The sequence below is a fragment of the Mesoplodon bidens genome (assembly GCF_964165515.1).
Source record: "Mesoplodon bidens genome assembly, chromosome: 10".
NCBI lineage: Eukaryota > Metazoa > Chordata > Mammalia > Artiodactyla > Ziphiidae > Mesoplodon > Mesoplodon bidens.
Genome location: NC_138172.1, coordinates 42,037,081 through 42,056,254, shown reverse-complemented (window position 1 = coordinate 42,056,254; position 19,174 = coordinate 42,037,081). Strand labels below are relative to the sequence as shown.

Here is a 19,174-nt window from a genome sequence, read left to right as displayed (position 1 = left end):
TAACAAATTGAAGGAGAAAAACCATATGGTCATCTCAATAGATGCAGAGAAAGCTTTTGACAAAATTCAACACCCATTTATGATAAAAACCCTCCAGAAAGTAGGCATAGAGGGAACTTTCCTCAACATAATAAAGGCCATATATGACAAACCCACAGCCAACATCGTCCTCAATGGTGAAAAACTAAAAGCATTTCCACTAAGATCAGGAAAAAGACAAGGTTGCCCACTCTCACCACTCTTCTTTAACATAGTTTTGGAAGTTTTAGCCATAGCAATCAGAGAAGAAAAGGAAATAAAAGGAATCCAAATTGGAAAAGAAGAAGTAAAGCTGTCACTGTTTTCAGATGACATGATACTATACATAGAGAATCCTAAAGATGCTACCAGAAAACTACTAGAGCTAATCAATGAATGTGGTAAAAGTAGCAGGATACAAAATTAATGCACAGAAGTCTCTGGCATTCCTATACACTAATGATGAAAAATCTGAAAGTGAAATCAAGAAAACACTCCCATTTACCACTGCAACAAAAAGAATAAAATATCGGGCTTCCCTGGTGGCGCAGTGGTTGAGAGTCTGCCTGCCGATGCAGGGGACACGGGTTTGTGCCCCGGTCCGGGAGGATCCCACATGCCGTGGAGCGGCTGGGCCCGTGAGCCGTGGCCACTGGGCCTGCGCATCTGGAGCCTGTGCTCCATGGAGGGAGAGGCCACAGCAGTGAGAGGCCTGCATACCGTAAAAAAAAAAAAAAAAAAAAAGAATAAAATATCTAGGAATAAACCTACCTAAGGAGACAAAAGTCCTGTATGCAGAAAATTATAAGACATTGCTGAAAGAAATTAAGGATGATAAAAATTGATGGAGAGATATACCATGTTTTTGGATTGGAAGAACCAACATTGTGAAAATGAATCTACTACCCAAAGCAATCTACAGATTCAATGCAATCCCTATCAAACTACCACTGGCATTTTTCACAGAACTAGAACAAAAAATTTCACAATTTGTATGGAAACACAAAAGACCCCGAATAGCCAAAGCAATCTTGAGAACAAAAAATGGAGCTGGAGGAATCAGGCTCCCTGACTTCAGACTACTACAAAGCTACAGTAATCAAGACAGTATGGTACTGGCACAAAAACAGAAATATAGATCAATGGAACAGGATAGAAAGCACAGAGATAAACCCACGCACATATGGTCACCTTATCTTTACTAAAGGAGGCAAGAATGTACAGTGGAGAAAGGACAGCCTCTTCAATAAGTGGTGCTGGGAAAACTGGCCAGCTACATGTAAAAGTATGAGATTAGATCACTCCCTAACACCATACACAAAAATAAGCTTAAAATGGATTAAAGACCTAAATGTAAGGCCGGAAACTATCAAACTCTTAGAGGAAAACATAGGCAGAACACTCTATGACATAAATCACAGCAAGATCCTTTTTGACCCACCTCCTAGAGAAATGGAAATAAAAACAAAAATAAACAAATGGGACCTAATGAAACTTCAAAGCTTTTGCACAGCAAAGGAAACCATAAACAAGACCAAAAGACAACCCTCAGAATGGGAGAAAATATTTGCAAATGAAGCAACTGACAAAGGATTAATCTCCAATATTTACAAGCAGCTCATGCAGTTCAATAACAAAAAAACGACCCAATCCAAAAATGTGCAGAAGACCTAAATAGACATTTCTCCAAAGAAGATATACAGGCTGCCAACAAACACATGAAAGAATGCTCAACATCATTAATCATCAGAGAAATGCAAATCAAAACTACAATGAGATATCATCTCACACCAGTCAGAATGGCCATCATCAAAAAATCTAGAAACAATAAATGCTGGAGAGGGTGTGGAGAAAAGGGAACACTCTTGCACTATTGGTGGGAATGTGAATTGGTAAGCCACTATGGAGAACAGTATGGAGGTTCCTTAAAAAACTACAAATAGAACTACCATATGACTCAGCAATCCCACTACTGGGCATATACCCTGAGAAAACCATAATTCAAAAAGAGTCATGTACCAAAATGTTCATTGTAGCTCTATTTACAATAGCCAGGGGATGGAAACAACCTAAGTGTCCATCATCAGATGAATGGATAAAGAAGATGTGGCACATATATACAATGGAATATTACTCAGCCATAAAAAGAAATGAAATTGAGCTATTTGTAATGAGGTGGATGGACCTAGAGTCTGTCATACAGAGTGAAGTCAGAAAGAGAAAGACAAATACCATATGCTAACACATATATATGGAATTTAAGAAAAAAATGTCATGAAGAACCTAGGGGTAAGACAGGAATAAAGACACAGACCTACTAGAGAATGGACTTGAGGATATGGGGAGGGGGAAGGGTAACCTGTGACAAAGTGAGAGAGTGGCATTGGCATATATACACTACCAAACGTAAAATAGATAGCTAGTGGGAAGCAGCCACATAGCACTGGGAGATCAGCTCAGTGCTTTGTGACCACCTAGAGCGGTGGGATAGGGAGGGTGGGAGGAAGGGAGATGCAAGAGGGAAGAGATATGGGGACATATGTATATGTATAACTGATTCACTTTGTTATAAAGCAGAAACTAACACACCATTGTAAAGCAATTATACTCCAATAAAGATGAAAAAAATTTAAAAAATAAATGCAGGAAAAAAAAATAAAAGACAGACAAGCTACAAACCGGAAGAAAGTATTTGCAAAACACATTTGAAAAAGATATCCATGTATCTTTATATCTAGAATATATAAAAACTCAAAAATGGAAAAGAACTCATTCAAAAATGTACAAAAATATGAACAGACATTTCACTGAAGAAAATATATGAATGGTAAAATAGCACATGAAAAGATGATCAGCACTGGTGTTCATTAGGAGACTGCATATTCAACCCACTATGAGATGACACTACACACCTCTTAAAATGGCTAAAATAGGGAATGCTGACAATACCAAATGCTGATGAGGATTTGGAGGAACTCTCATACATTACTAGTGGGAATGTAAGATGGTTCAGCCACTCTGGAAAGCAGTATGACAGTTTGTTATAAAGTTAAGCATACATTTACTGTATGACCAGCAATCCCACTCCTGGGTATTTATTCTAGAGAAATGAAAACTTATGTTCACACGAAAACCTATACCTGAACATTTACAGTGTCTGTATTCACAGTTGCCATAAACTAGAAACTACCTCATTGTCCTTCAGTGCGTGAATGGATAAACAAACTCTGGTACATCCATACAGTGGAATGTTACTCAGCCAATAAAAAGAAACAAGCTACTGATTTATGCAGCCACATGGGAGAATCTCAAAAGCATTATGCTAAGTGAAAGATGCCAGATTCAAAAGGCAACGTACTGTGTGATTCCATTTATATGACATTCTGGAAAAGGCAGAACTATAGGGAAAAAGATCTGTGGCTGCTGGGGGCTGGGAGTAAGGAGGGGCTGACTACAAGGGGACATGATTGTGGGGATAACAACTGCCTGCATTTGTCAAAATTCGTATTACTGGATGCCAATAAACATGAATTTTTCTGCATGCAAATATACCTCAATAAAATAATTTTGTTTTGTCATCAGTTTGAGAACAAGTCCGTTAACCAACCCTCTTCCAACTGGACTGTCCCCCATGCTCCTTTTATGTAAAAATTCTGACCCTGGCTCTGTAATGAGGAGACCCTGGCATCAGGGAGAAGCTAACAGAGGTCTGAAAAAGGGTGCATCTGCTCCCATGCAACTCAATGGGGCAATAGTGTGGGAGACTAAATACAGCCACACACTCTTTGCAGCTGCTCCTGGGAAGAGGTGGAGTCCATTTCCACCCATGGATCTGGCCTGGCTCTGGGACTTGCTTTGTCCAGTAGAATGTGGGGAAGAGGGCACCATGGTGGCTCCAGAGCTCAGACCTCAAGATACCTCACAGCTCCACCTTCATCCTCTTGGAGCATGGCCCTGAGACCACCACGTATATAAGCTGGTCTAGGCTACCTGGGGATGAAGGGCCACATGGAGGAGAGCCGAGGGGCCCAGCCAACTCAGCACCAACTGCCAACATGTGAGGGCACTTCCGGCCCAGCCCACCCACCAGCAAATGTAGCTGCATGAGCCAGGCCTGATGAAACCAGTAGAGAAGTGCCCAGCCACTCACAGAAGTGTTTTAGCCATGACTTTTTTACCTCTTAATACTTCAGTATGTCTTTCCTAAAAACAAAGACATTCTCTTATATAATCCCAGGGCACTGAGCAAAAAAATCAGGAAATTAACACTGATACAGAATTATTTTAGCTGTAGACCTTACTGGAATTTTATCAATTATTCCACTAACGTCCTTTTCCTGGTCTCAGATACAGCTCACGATCGCACAAGGCATCTGCCACGTCTAGTTAGCTTCCTTTAATATAGGACAGTGCCTCAGTCTTCGTCTTTAATGACCTTGAAACACTGGAGACACTAGCCAGTTATTCTGTGGAATGCCCCTTATTTTCAGTTTTGGCAGGAACACTAAAGTGACCTGGTTCTTTGTCCAGAGGGACATAATGTAGATTTGCCCCATGCTTGGAAATGTTAACTTACTCACTAGGTTAAGTTGGGGTCCACCAGGTTTCTCTACTGAAAGTTACTATTTCCCCTTTGAAATTACTACGTATCTTGTAGGGAGATATTTTGAGACCAGGTAACTATCCTATTTCTCAGCAGACCTTTGCCCACTACTTTTAGCATCCATGGGTAGAATCCTGCCTGAAACAATTATTTACTATGTTGGTTGCCAAATGGTGGTTTTCTTATTCTATCATTCCTTCTAAGTCCTTCAGTTTTAGAGTGGTCTGTCATGCAGAAACAGGTAACAGAGGCACCTACCCAGCCCTGTGTGGATGGCCTGTTACCGAGTCCAAGCTTGTACAGGTCGCCACACACAGACCAATAAAATCGAGATGAATTGCTAGGGCAAGGAATAGCGACTTTATTCAGAAAGTCAGCAGACCGAGAAGATGGTGGGCTTGTGTCCCAAAGAACCATTTTGGCTGACTGAGAATTCAGACTTCTGTTATACTAAAAGGGGAGGGAGTAAAGCCAAGTATTCCCTGGTTCCGGTCAGCCTCGGGAGGGAATGTGTTAATTTCTTCCTGCCTGCAGTCATTCACAGGTGGGCCTGGTCAGGATGTTTCCTGTGAGCTAAACAAAGGTATTTTAGCTTTACATTCCTTACCCAAGAGGCAGGGTTCCCAGAGATGGGCCATTATGTGTAACTTAAGCTTATAGGCAACATCCCTTTAGTGATTAACTTGTAGTAGAATACAAAGGTTCTTCCGTATTACAATTCCCCACTGTCGATGTCCATTCCACAGTTTTGTGGAGAAAGTGATGAAGACTGCTCTGGCTATTTCCTGCTAAATGGGGCAACGAATATTCCTTAGAATCTTAGAATCTTTCCTTTTTTATCTACAAGTATTTGAACATGATGAAACCCCTTAGCACTTTGTTGTCTAATTTGTAATTGAACTTGAGTTCTGGTTCCAGTTCCCAATACATATACTAAATTCCTGTGCTATTTATTTGGACAAAATTAAATAGGTTGATGCTTCTCTAGCTACAATGAAATTACTATTTACTTCAGTTGGATAGGCAGACCTGTTGGAGGCAAACCTCATGAACAGAGGTTAGTATAGTGCCCAAAGTTTTAACATAGTTGGCAACTGCTAGGTCTTTTAGAGCATTTATAGATTCTCTCGCCTGAGCAGACACCTGAAATGGCCTACCACACAACATTTCAAAGGGACTTATTTTAAGCCTGCTTCTGGGAGCCACTGATTCACAGCAGGGCAACTGGTGAGGCCTTATCCCAAGTCAAATTAGTATTCACTTTCTCAGTTTTTCCTGTTGATTGTGGTCTCCAGGATGAATGTAGTTCCAATGCCTTAATCCAAATCAGGGGATAATTTCCTCAAGGAGGGCTTTAACCAATTAAAGAGTACTGATTTTAAAAACTAAGAACCTTACACTGCCACACACAAAAACAAATGGTCCACAAAACATTCTCCTTTCCTTCTGAAGGTTTTATGATGCATTGTTTTCATTAACCAGTCTTTTACTATTAAACTTAAATGGTCAATTGAGACAAGCAGTTCTGAGACCATCCTTCCACCACTGATTAAGACTGGGGTGGCAGGTATTGGGGAATAATATTCACTTAGCCTTCTGAGCTTTCTGGGCAGACTTGGTGACCTTGCCAGTTCCAGCTGACTTTTTGTCCACTGCTCTGATGACACCCAAAGCAACTGTCTCTCATGTCACAAACAGCAAAATGGCCCAGAGGAGGAGAGTCAGAGAAGCTCTCAACACACATAGGCTTTCCAGGAACCATATCAATGATGGCAGCATCCCCAGATTAAGAAGGGGCCCATCTTCTAGCTTGTCCCCCAGAACGATCAATCTTCTTCAGTCCAGCAAACCTGCAAGCAATGTGAGCTCTGTGACAATTCCGTACAGGTGCACATGCAGTACTGATTTGGCCTTGATGGTTCAAGATAATCCCCTTGAGCTGTGAAGCCAGCTGCTTCCATTGGTGGGTCATTTTTGCTGTCATCAGCCACACTGCCACAACAAACACCTTTGACAGACACGTTCTTGACACACTGAGGCCCATCATGTCCCCAGGAAGGGTTTTACTCAAAGCTTCCTTTGTGCATTTCAACTGACTTGACTTCCTGCAGCTCAAGGCATTTGAGTCCAGTCCTCGGTGGTGCAGGTTCCTATGTTGGGTCCCCATCTGGGGAGGCCCAATAGCCGCCTTTGGGTTATTTTTAGCACAAATCATGCAATTCTGAGTGACTTGCTGGATGGTCTTTTGTAGGTTAGGCCCCATTGTATGTTTTTTTTTTTTTATGGCTGTGCTGAGTGGCTTGCAGGATCTTAGTTCCTTGACCAGGGACTGAACTCATGCCCTTGGCAATAAAAGCACCAAGTCCTAACCACTGGACCGCCTGGGAACTCCCCTGACTTTTGAATCCATTGTAAGATGGCATCTCTCCCTCATGGACACTATTATGAATGTGCCGCAGCACAGTGTCCAAGATGCCTCAGGGATCAAAACAATTCCTTGTACACTACATTTCCAGCCAGGTGAGATGTGGTCCAAGTGAAACCCCACTCTTCGACCCTCACCTTGTCCTTTTCTGAATATACTGACTGGTATTTTGACAAGTCTATCAATGGAAGAAGCGATTCTCTTGCCTCAGAGATTGTCCCAGTGTCCCCCCCCGCTTTTTTTGTCTCTCAAAATATTTATTTCAAGTAGAAACTGGGAAGACAACAACATGTAAAATAGTTAAGTAAAAAACCTTGACAAATACACTCATTTGGTCATCAAAATATAAAAAGCTGAAAATAATATTACATTAGGTACTTTGATTGAAAACAGTGTTACTCTAGTCAAGTAATAAGCCCGAAGTGGTCCCCAACTAAGAGTTAAAGCTCGTCTCTCTATTCATACACACAGCCCTTAGACAAGCATCATGTGTTTTTATCCAGAATGGTTCCCCCCCACAAATCCTTATCTTTTTGTTTTTGTTACTTATGTGGAAATTATTCAGTGTGTTTGTGTGTTTTTTATAAATAAGTTTTTATTTTTCAGAATGTTACTAAGCAATCAACCTCGGACAACATCTGAATCATTTTTACAAAAGTGGAAATAGCCAAATAAAGGGTCTCAGGTTAAGTGAGAGGCATGGGTGGGTTATTAATCGTTATGGAATAATTTGTTGTTTGATCAGCACAGTGACATTGCTGAACGTACTCTGAAAGTTGGCCCCGCCTGACAGTAACCCATGTGGATGCAAACCTCTTGGTCCTAGAATCCTTTCTCAAAGGTATAAATGAGGCACAAAGAATCACTAGGAGAAGGAGTAGTAAAAGCTGAGTCCTTGCCACAAGTGGGGTGCTGGCCAGAGAAAGTCAAGTCCTTGTACACCCAGTTGAAATGCAAAGGGTCCTGGCGCGTCTGTCCCCAGGGGTTGTCCCATAGGGCACATGTGAATTGGTCTGGTGCTGGAGAGACAGACTTATTTGTATGGGGAGTACCCAGCATCCCCCGGAGAGTCAGGGGGGTGGAGTGAACCCTTACCACTGAGGCCACTGCAGCCTCCGGGTTGCCATCCTGGGTTTGTCAGCCGGTCTCTGCCCTTTCCTCCTGGGCCATCGTGCGCCTCCTGACACTGAAGGTGGAAGGCTGGACTCCTTCCTCCTGCTCATCTGAATTGGACTCACTGTTATAGAAGTGAATGGTGGCTTGCACGGGGAAACTGGCCAGCACCTTCTCCCCGGAAATCTGCAGATACTCTTGATTCTTAGAAATGGGTAAAGTCTTACAGGATGCTGAAACCCAAAGGCCCCCTTCGATCCAAAGGTTTGTGGGTCATACCCAGCCTCAAGCTGGCTTCCAGTTCTGGTGGGGTCAGCAACCTGGCGGGTCAGGATCCAAGGGCTCCATGGTGTTTGGCTCTCGGGCGTGGCAGTGGTGGTCCGGGGGGACCGTCCCCAGGGCAGTGACAGATGCATCCCTGCGCCTCCCGGGCTCCGGCTGCTGCCTCGGGTCTCATGGTGCCCTCGGAGCCCACGCCCCTCCAGCGTCGCCCGTGACTGGCTGTGCCTTTAACCACTCGGGCAAGGGCGCTCACCTCCCAGCATCCCTTTTTAATGGGATTCGTGTTGATCGTGTGTTTTCAGCCCTCCCTGGGGTGCCATTAGCACACACTTCTGGTCTTACCTTTTCATTGACCTGGGGAGGGTGGGGAGCATGGGAGAAGAGCTGTCTCCCTTGCTGGGGTTTTCATGAGCACCATCTGTAGGCTTAAAGCCTGTTCTGGTGGGACTCTGATGTCAAGCTGTTCTGGTGAAAAACTTCAGGGTGAGGTCTATCAGAAAGTTAATCAGCTCATTCCTCACTGTCAATTTCACCCGGGGTTCCTGTAGGGAATTAGGCACCTCAAGTCCAGGGGAGCCCCTGGCCTCTTCATTAACCAGTGTTCCTCTCTTTCTATCATATGAGAGGCTCTCGTCTCTGATTTTCTTCTTATGTTTTAGCCTAGGGCTACCTATTTTCCAATGTTCCTCCTCCTTACAGCAGGTGCGCTGTTCCCACCCCAACGGTGACTTATCTCTCTCCCAACTACTCACCTTCCGGGAATTCAATGCCACTGCCAAAACAGTGGCGTTTCATTTCGCATCTTCTTTCTTCTGTTGTTGTTCCCTGTTGAACACTTTATTTTTTTCTTAATTAATTAATTTTATTTATTTTTGGCTGTGTTGGGTCTTTGTTGCTGTGTGCAGGCTTTCTCTAGTTGCGGTGAGCGGGGGCTACTCTTCATTGCAGTGCATGGACTTCTCATTGCGGTGGCTTGTCTTGTTGTGGAGCACGGGCTCTAGGCATGCAGGCTTCAGTAGTCATGGCTCCCAGGCTCAGTAGTTGTGGCTAGCAGGCTGTAGCGCGCAGGCTCAGTAATTGTGGCGCACGGGCTTAGTTGCTCCGCGGCACGTGGGATCTTCCAGGACCAGGGCTCGAACTGTGTCCCCTGAATTGGCAGGCAGAGTCTTAACCACTGCGCCACCAGGGAAGGAAGCCCTGTTGAACACTTTAAAAAGCAACATCTACCAATTGAGAAGGGTTCAATTCAAATGAACCCTCTTATTTTTTCAACTTTCTCCTGATATAAGGCACTTTGCCCCCCCCAAAAAAGGTCAAATTTACGATTCTAATATTTTCAGGGGCCACACAATCTGCATTAGTATAATGTCTGTAGGCCTGATAAATCTCCAAGAATTCAGAGGGGTCTTCATTTGTTTTTTTGCTGAATTTTGTTCAACCTCTTTGTGCTTTGGCTCCCCTTTTCAAAGCCCTGCCAAGATGCACTGATAAGTAATGCTCTAATAAGGGCAATCCTCCCTCATTGGGTTCAGCTGTTGGTACTGTCAAGTGGGCTCAGGTGTAGGAGAGCTCCCTGTAAAGGAGGGTTGCAATCTTTTCAAATAAACAAGGCTGAGAAACCCAGCTGGCTGGCTGTTGGCATTTAGGCCCCCTATGAGATAAGGGGGTAAGGGAGCCCCGGGAGCGGTTCTTCACCTCAACTGGGTGCCCTGTCGGGTCTTAGATGGCAATACCATACCAGACCCCTGTGCCCCAGGGACTAACACAGGATTTTCTAGTTGATCCCTAGAAGGAGGGGCAGTCCCGAGCTCAGCTGGAGGAGTTAAGGTCTGAAGCAACCTATCCTCACTCTCATTCCTTTCTTTCTCTTGTTTTCCCTGATGTAATAGCACGAATACTTGCACGTAAAGAATGTCATCATCCTTCCCCACTTCTTCACAGAAAAGCCACCATAAAACCATAAATAGCAATTGATCATCTCTAACCATTAAAAGGAGGCCTTTTTGCCTTGGCATCAACCAACCGGGCTGAATTCTGGGCTGGGGCTTTTGGTGATTTTAGGAACCAAGTGCAACCTTTCTCTTCTCCCTGGGAATGTCCTACAGACAGGCCTTCTTTTTTTTTTCCCCCCCTTTTCTATTCCTTTCCTCCATCTGACATCACTAAGAGTTTTAAATATCACAAAATTGATTTGGCTGTAAATGGAGAAAGAGTACCAAACAAAATGAAACAAAAAACCCAAAGAAAAAACAGAAAATCTAAATAAACCCTCCAGTTTGGTCTTGGGGTTTTACATATACCAACGACGTAGGAGACCACAAACGACGTAATTAACACAGCAAGCGTAGCAGTATACGGTGCACAGGGTCCCAAGATAACTCTGTCTAAACCCCTTGTGGAGTTTCTAACAGGTACTGTGGCCACACAATGTTACAATAAAATATCATCATCTTCTACTCGTGGGTCATGGCTGTAATCAGATCACTTATCCAAAACACACCTCAGAGGACTTTCTTTAGGGATAGTTGAAACATTCTCCATTTTTAAAGACAGACATTCAAGACAAACAAAACACAAATGGCACATACCAACGCCAGCATCCAAAGAAGCAAACGAACCGGGTAAAAGTCCAACAACTCTTTCCTCTCTCCAACAGGGCACCCCACTCAAATACAAACTGGCTTACTTTGGAGAAAAAGCCCCGAATGGAGAGGAAATAAAGTTTCCGGCTGTACACACCGGAGTGACTTACCTACTGCATGGAACCCATCGGCTCCCAAATATCAATTCCTTGTTCCAATTGCCTAGCACTGGGGCAGCCGGTGCCGCTTTGGGGAATTCTGAAGGGCAGGTTCTCTGGACAAGTGGTCCCGGCAGCTGCTAGGGCCTTACCGGCAAATTCCCCAACCCCAAATTTGTTACCGAGTCCCAGCCTGTACTGCACGACAGGCCAATAAATCTAGAGATGAGTTGCTGGGGGAAGGAATAGCAACTTTACTCGGAAAGCCAGAAAACTGAGAAGACGGCAAAACCGCCTCCCAGAGAACCATCTTGCCTAAGTTAGCATTCAGGGTCTTTTATACTAAAGGGGAGGAGTAAAGCCAAGCACTTCCTGGTTCCGGTCAGCCTCCAGAGGGGGGAATGCAGCCATTCACAGGTGAGCCTCGTCAGGATGTTTGCTGTGAGCTAAACAAAGGTATTTTAGCTTAATGCTCCTTACCTGGGAGCCAGGGTTCCCAGAGATGGGCCATTATGTATAATTTAAGCTTATAGGCAACATCCCTTTACTGATTAACTTGTGATAGAATATAAAGGTTCTTCCTTATTACAGGCCCAGCCTAACCCCAACCTAACCCTCAACACATCTCTGCCTCAGTCCCCTGTGTCCACCCTACATGTGCCTGGCACATGTTAGAAGCCCAAGAGTGTGCTTGTCACCAGGACTGAATTTGGAAATCCCAGGATGAACAGCAGATATGGGGCTCCCAGGGACATTTTCTGACGGCTGGGACGCAGCCTCTTGAGCTTACTTTGCAAACTGTGTTTGATACTTTACAACCTCTGAAACTCAGGTTTCTGTTCCATCCAGGAGCACTGTAGAAACACCAAGGGCCAGAGACTGAGCACAACACACACATGCACACAGTACACAAGGGAGCAGCCGTCATGCTGCCCACCCATCCATCTGTGGCCTGGCCTGGTGTGGCTCAGTCCCAGGCTGGGGGCTGCCCCGAAGGGCTGTGGCTCCAGGCATGCCGGGGCTGGCTCACACCAGCTCTCAAGAGCTGCACATCTCCTCCCAACCCCACATTCCCAGACATTCCACTGGTTAGTCTGAACTTGGCCACAGTGGGAGTATTTACACCATGGTCATCAGCAAATGTTATAAATTAGGTCCTGCTCCTCCCTCCAAAAGCCAGGTGTTCTACATTATTGGCACCCCACCGCCTGGCTCCCAGCAGCTGGTGGTCTGGGGTGGGGGATTCCTCTAAAGTGTGGTCCATGGGCCAGCAGCAGCCATCAGCATCACTTAGGAGCTTGTCAGAAATGCAGAATCCTGCCCTCCCCCACAGCTCTCCAAATCAGAATCTCTAGGGGCAGGGCCAGCAGTCTGTAGTTTATCAAGAAGCTTCGGTGGGCAAAGTCTGAGATGCAATGACCTAAGCACCAGGGAGGAGAACAAGGGGCTCTGAGGAAAAGTGTCACTGTCCCACTGCCTACTCAGGTGTCTTCTGACTGTCCCTCTTTATGGGTTAAGTATCACATAGAGAAAATTTAGGGGAAAAAAATCCACATTTCCGTGAGCCGCATCAATGTTCTCATTCTTCCATGATTCTTCCATGATTTGAGCACATTTATATAAAAGTCAACGGCAGGTGCACCCATTTTCCACATGTTGGTATACAACACATTTGCATCCCAATTTCTTCCTGAACAACCACGGCCTTAGACTTTGACTTGGTCTCCAAGGCCTGCTGACTATCAAGCACAGATTTTGTGCAGTTCCTTCAGCTGCCTTTCCTTTGTTCTAGCATTGGGTGCTGGCACCTGGAATGTAATCTTCAGAATTAACATTCCTTGTGCCGCCTGGCCCGCAGAGCAGGAAGGAAGCCTCATGGGAAGGAGCACGGACCCCTAATCCTTTTTATTCTGGGAAGTATTTTGGCGCAGCCTGGCTCTGCGGTTTATAAACAAGCTCTTTGCTGGCTGGTGGGGGGTGGGGTGGTGGAAGCCAGGGCTCTGTGTAGAGGGGAGTTAGACCCCCGCTCTGGAGCCTTTCATGATGCGGTTGGTTACCTGTCAGGTACAGAACGGGAGTGTAAACAGAAATCACTTACTGTAGGTGACACCGTTGGGCAGTGAAAGGCTTGGGAAAACCATCAGCACCCCTGCCTCACGAACTCTGTGGCTTTTCATAACAGACCTGGCTTCTTCATGCAACAAATATTCATTGGGTGCCTCCTCTGACCCCACCACTTCACAGAGATGGGGCTAGTGGGCGACAGAAACTCTAGAACAAAGTGCAGGCCTTCTGCCCAGGTGCTGGAAGTGCCCCAGGCTAACAGTGGCATCCCAGGTGGAGGAATAGCTTGGGCAAAGTGTGGAGATAGAGAGTGGGCATTCACTAACGGACAGTTGTTCAGAATAGTTGGCGGGGAGGGGGGCTGCTGGAAGATGGGTGACAGGAAATGAGGTGGAAATAGGGGCAGGTGTTAGGTGGTCAAGTCCTTACCGAGCCAGGATAAGCTGTTTGGTCTTTGTTCTGTAGACACTTATGACTGAGAGGACACCACCCACCTAGCCGACATCTGTCCATCTTGGACCCATCCATCCATCAGTCCATCCCTCCACCCACCCACCAATCCATCCTCTCCCCAGTGTCCATTTGCTGGTCAACCATCATCCATCCATCTACCTTTCCACCTATCAGCTTAAGTATACTCTGTACCAGGCACAAGATTTCTTCTTTCTTTTCCTGGGTCTTGAAGGTCTTGCCGTTTCCCTAGTTGACCCTTGAACAACACTGGGTTTGAACTGCATGGGTCCACTTATACGCAGACTTTTTTCAGTAGTAAGTACTACAATACTATATAATCGCCAGTGGGCTGAACCGCAGATATGGAGGAACTGTGGATACGGAGGGCCAACTGTTAGTCATATGCGGATTTTCAGGGATTTTCAACAGCGTGCAGGATGGACGCCCTTCACCTCCATGTTGTTCGAGTGTCAATTGTATTCCACCTCAGAACTACCCCACCTTACCAGTGTCCACCTGCAGACTACTCAGGTAATGCTGTTTTTAGAAACAAGGAATTAAATAGTCACGTGACAGCAAGGCTCACCTGGCCTCATGTTTGGGAAACGTGTAGTAGGGTAAAGGTATCGTGGGTAGGTGCGCTGAATGCCAAATGATGTGGAAATCTCATCCTGACAAATAATTCTTACGAAAGTCAGTTATGAAGCTGTTGGAGCATATGGGCATACACGCGCTTCACATACTTATGAGATATATATATATATATATATATATATGCCTTTCAAATTAAAAAAAGGAGTCAGAGGATTAAGAATGCATTATTTTTTAAAAAAAAACTGTACATTAATCTTCTGTCAAGTTTTTTTTTTTTTTGAGCTGGGAGGGGTGGGTGAGAGTGAGGGAGTAGTGTTTTATGTTGGTCTTCTTGAATAGGTTAAACCTAGTAAATACTTTGGTCTAACATCTTTCATTGTCCTCTATGGTGAAAAAAAACACTCATGCTGAGTACAGAAGACACCACCACACACACACACACACACACACACACACACGGCCAAAGATAACTATTGTTTTATTCTCTTTGGTATGTTTTTGTTCATTCTCTTTTCTCTGCATACTTTAAAACATAATTGAGATCATCCATTTTATACAGCTTTGAATCTGACTTCCCTCCCTCCATTTAATGTATGACATGAAAAAATACTTAAATACATTTTTTGAAAAACCATCTTAATGGCTTCCAAGAGCACCACCACATGCATGTTCCATAATTTATGGAACCAATTCCCTTTAGTTGAGGGCTTAGGAGGTTTCCCATGCCTGGTTCTTATTAAAAGATGGAGGTTATCCTTCTACTGTCTACCTTCTGTCAGAACTATTTTCTTTGTGTAGAATGCTAGAAATGGAATAACTAAGAAAAAAAAATTTTTTAATGCTGAGACTTCAATCTCTATTGCCACCTTGCCTTCCAAAAAGGCACTTTACCCTCACTGAGGTTCTCTGGCATGTCACAGAAGGCGTCTCCAGCTCCCTGGAAGGTATGCGAATGCTGTGTGGGTGCGTTGCTGTCTAGTGAGCGCACTGTGATGCTTCAGAGGAAAAATTTGTAAAAAACCAAAACAAACGAACAACACTGCAATAGAGTGATTAGCCTTCCTGCCTACTGTGGCCCCAAACCCAAACCAATCTTGTGATAAAAAATTTAATGAAACAGCTCAAAATCCTTTTATCCTGAGTTTCAAATCATGCTGTCAGGAATGTTTCTGGTCTGAAAGTTGTATAACGAGTTTCTGCTGAACAAGACAATTTCCTGCTGTCAGACCCCTGCCACCTCTTCTCCCGAGGGAGGAAAATAGTGTAACCCCCACCCCGTGCCTCCTACTGCTCGCAGAGCCGCAGCCTGACCAACAAGGGTGACAAGGGCGTGCTGGGGGGCTTGGCCGCCCCGGGGATGGGGTCGGGGCTGCAGAGGGCTCGAGAAGGCGCTCTGGATAAGAGCTCCAGCTGTGGACTGAGATATCCTAGGTCCGATTCCTGCTTCTGTGACTCTGGGCAAATCACTTCGTTCTCTGAGCCTCAGTTTACTGGCACGCAATATGGGGCCAACCCCAGCGCGCACCCCCAGGCCTTTCACATTAAAAAAAGGAGTCAGAGGATTAAGAATGCGTTATCGCACAGAAGACGACCCCGCGGGGTCTTGAGGGGACTGCGCAGCCCGGGCGCCGGCACTCACCTCCGCCGTACATCTGGCACAGGTAGGGGAAGCGCCACACGTTGCCCAGGCCCACGGCGTACGAGATGCAGGCGAACACGAACTGTAGCGGGGTGGCCCACAGCGGCCGCGCTTCGTCCATGGCCCCGGAGCTTGGCGCGCGGCGCGCTGGGTGCGCGGCCGCCAGGAGCGCCGTCCCGCTCGGCTCGGCCTGGGGATGGCCCCGCGCCTCTGCCGCGGCCGCTCGCCCGCTTTTTAATTGCTAATCTCATTAACGACGCTCGCGTCGGAGGGGCGAGGCTGGTAAATGGATGACGGCGAGCCGCCCCCCGCCTCTGGGCCGCCGCGCCCGGGAAGGCACCCGAGATTGCGCCGTACGGGATGGCGCCCGGGCCCCTCCAGCTCGACGTGGGGTCTGGTGCGTCGGCTGTGGAGCTCCTGGGAGTGGTCAGGTTCCCTCGAGCACCTACCCAGCATTTACAGAGTGCCTACTGTGTGTCAGGCTTTGTCTGGGGACAGGGCTGTGAACAACACAAACATCCCCAGCCTTCCCGGAGCTGACATTCTGGTAAAGGGAATTGCTTAAATGAACTGGATGAAATAGCCCATTTTCAACTATTTTTGACCTACAGAAAGGATAATTCCATAGGGTTTACCTTAGTCCATATTTAAGACAGAAAGAGGCAAGGAAGGCAACTAAGGCAAAGGGGTTAGCAGTTCTGGGGGACGGGGGGTAGGCTGGGGTAGTCAAGGAGGGCTTCCCAGAGGAGGGGACTTACATTTGCCCAGAGACCAGAAGGAAGCGAGGGACTCCCCCCACCTCTCCAGCGGAAGAGGAGTGATCCAGGCAGCCATCTCCTTCCAACCACAGACAGGTTGTGTGTGCCTACTGTGTGCAGGGCCGGGAGTCTGGCTCTGTAGTGCAGGATAGGGCCAGGAATCAGGTTTTGAACAACCACTGTGGGAGATTCTACTCCTGGGGCCAGAGATTCTGGTTCACTAGGCCCGAGCCGGGTCGGGGGTGCTAAGAAACCTCATATCTTTACCAGTCTCTCAGGTGATTTGGTTTAAGGAGGTCGCTAGAAACGACTAAGTCAGGTGCTTTGGGAGTGAAGCAGGATCTGGCTTTGAATCTCAGTTCTGCCACCAACTTGGCTATGTGACCTTGAACAAGTCATTTAACCTCTCTGAGCCTCTGTTTCCTTATCTATAATGGGAACAAATATTTTCCCCTTCCATGAGCTCATGTGAGAATTAACTGAGAATTTAGCTTACTGCCTGGCACATACTAAGTGCTCAACAAAGAAGTCATTGTTACAGGCTGAATGAATGAATAACACACTAAAGAGTGACATACTTTGAACAGTGCACCTGGTACAGAGTAAGAGCTAAGAAAATACTTGATAAATAAGTAAAATTAAAAAGAGATGAAAAGCAGAGTTGCCAGTGGGAATCTTAGTTGATGCCAAAATGAAATCACCACTGTGGCTCAACCCCTGGTTGGACTTTCCCCGGAGTTCCTGCCTGGCTAGCGGCACAGGAGAAAGCAGGGTGTGCTGAGGAAGATAGGGGCTCCTCAGACATACCACCTGTCCTTGATCTTCCTACCTCCAACAAGCAAAGGAGAAAAAGTTCTCAATGCAGCAGGGGAGACGATTTTGATTTTTAGACTTCGAATTCTAGAGAGTGTTTTTTTTACCCCTCGCCTCCTCCCCAGAGGAACCCACTATCGTGGTTTCTATCCCAGAGGTCAGTTTCAGCTGCTCTGACCTCTACAAAACTGAACTCATGCAGTATGTGCTCTTTGCTGCCTGGCTTCCTCAGTGGGATTTACTCGCATTCTGGTGTGCAGTGTATGATGTCCTTTATCCCTGCCCCCTAGGGTTCTGAGGTGTGAACAAACTCGAGTTCATGGCTGAGGGACGTTTGTGTTGTCTCCAGTTTGGGACTGTGATGAATAAAGCGTTACTGAACATCCTAGTACGTGTCCTTAGGTGCATGAATCCACTCATCGCTGAGAACTCCGGGCCATCAGGTAGGTATATGTGCACCTTTAGTAGACGTTGCCAAACTGTTTCCAGAGAGGTAGTACCAGTTTACACTCCCCTGAGAGTTTCAGTTGCTGTGCATCCTCACCAACACTTGTCCTTCTGTTTTCAAAGTTCCACCCGGTCTTGTGGGTGTGTAGTGATAGTTCGCTGTGGCTATTAATCTTAATTTCCCTAATGCTAATAAGGCTGCATACCTTTCCATAGGCTGATTGGGTCACTTGCATATCCTCTTTCATAGAGTGCCTGTTCAAGTCTTTTGCCAGCTTTTAAATGGCTTGTCTGTACAGTTCTTTATATATTCTGGATATGGTCCTTTGTCAGTTTTATGTATTACAGATTTCTTCTCTCAGTCTGTGAGTTGCCTTTTTATCAGTGGTGTCTTTTGATGAACAGACGTTCTTAATTTTAATAAAGTCCCAATTTACCAATCTTTCACCTTAGTGTTCTCCTTTAGTATTTTTTTAATTGTCATTTTAAGAGATCCCTCCCTTACCAACTCCAAGGTCATGATGATATTCCTGATAATTAGGATTTGTGGCAAAATAAGTCTCAGAGGCCCACAGAGAGGGCTGCCTTTTAATGCTGTCGAATAGTGAAGAAGGCATGTTGCTGCCTCTAGCCATCCGCCTGGCATGTTCTTGTTCTCATAAATGACTTTTCCCTAGACAGTACCTGGCTATGTGGCCGCATTTCAGACACTGGGCACCTTGGAGAGATGCCCAGCCTGTTACCTGGAAGAGGAGGTGGCTTGGTGTTTGTTGGTTTGACATAAGCAAGGCCCCTCTTCGATTCCCTCCCCCAGGGATCAGGCCAGCACCTCTGTCCAGTCACACTGGCAGTCACACTCCCTGGGAGCCTGTTCATGCTGTGAGGCCCTGGGTGGGGCTGTGAGTAGCACAAGGAGGCATCCCTATAACAGGACTAAGTAACACCTCAGGCCTCCTGGTAACGTCCCCACACTTTCCTGAACCCCATCTGACAAGACTCTAACCTGACAAGACCCATTGTGCTGCTGTGGCTGCTAGGAGAGGAAGGGTGGGTGTGCTTGCCCAGGGAGCCAGCAAAGCAGGGGGTGGACGTTAGTGGTGGTGGGCCGGCAGATGGCTAACAACTGGCTCTCTGTGGCAAGAGCTCTGATATGTAGGTTTACCAATTTCTATGGTGTAAATATTCCCACCAAAGCCGATTCCAAGCTACCAACATGGTGTCACTG

At 45.9% G+C, this 19,174-nt stretch overlaps 2 protein-coding genes and 1 pseudogene across 3 annotated transcripts in view; all 3 read right to left on the bottom strand.

Moving 5' to 3' along the window:
* Window positions 1–16,387, bottom strand: part of SLC6A20 (solute carrier family 6 member 20) — a gene marked incomplete at its 5' end in the record, with an annotated part of 59,566 nt that extends 43,179 nt beyond the window's left edge. The window contains 4 exon segments of the mRNA XM_081246589.1: window positions 15,928–16,070; window positions 16,073–16,126; window positions 16,129–16,326; window positions 16,328–16,387. Coding sequence (XP_081102715.1) covers window positions 15,928–16,070; window positions 16,073–16,126; window positions 16,129–16,326; window positions 16,328–16,387 — 455 coding nt within the window.
* FYCO1 (FYVE and coiled-coil domain autophagy adaptor 1) overlaps window positions 1–19,174 on the bottom strand; it is a 318,269-nt gene that overhangs the window by 85,557 nt on the left and 213,538 nt on the right. The gene's annotated exons all lie outside the window — the stretch shown is intronic.
* On the bottom strand, window positions 8,080–8,616 carry LOC308623769 (protein ripply3-like; annotated as a pseudogene). The gene has a single exon. The product of its transcript is annotated as a protein ripply3-like (transcript).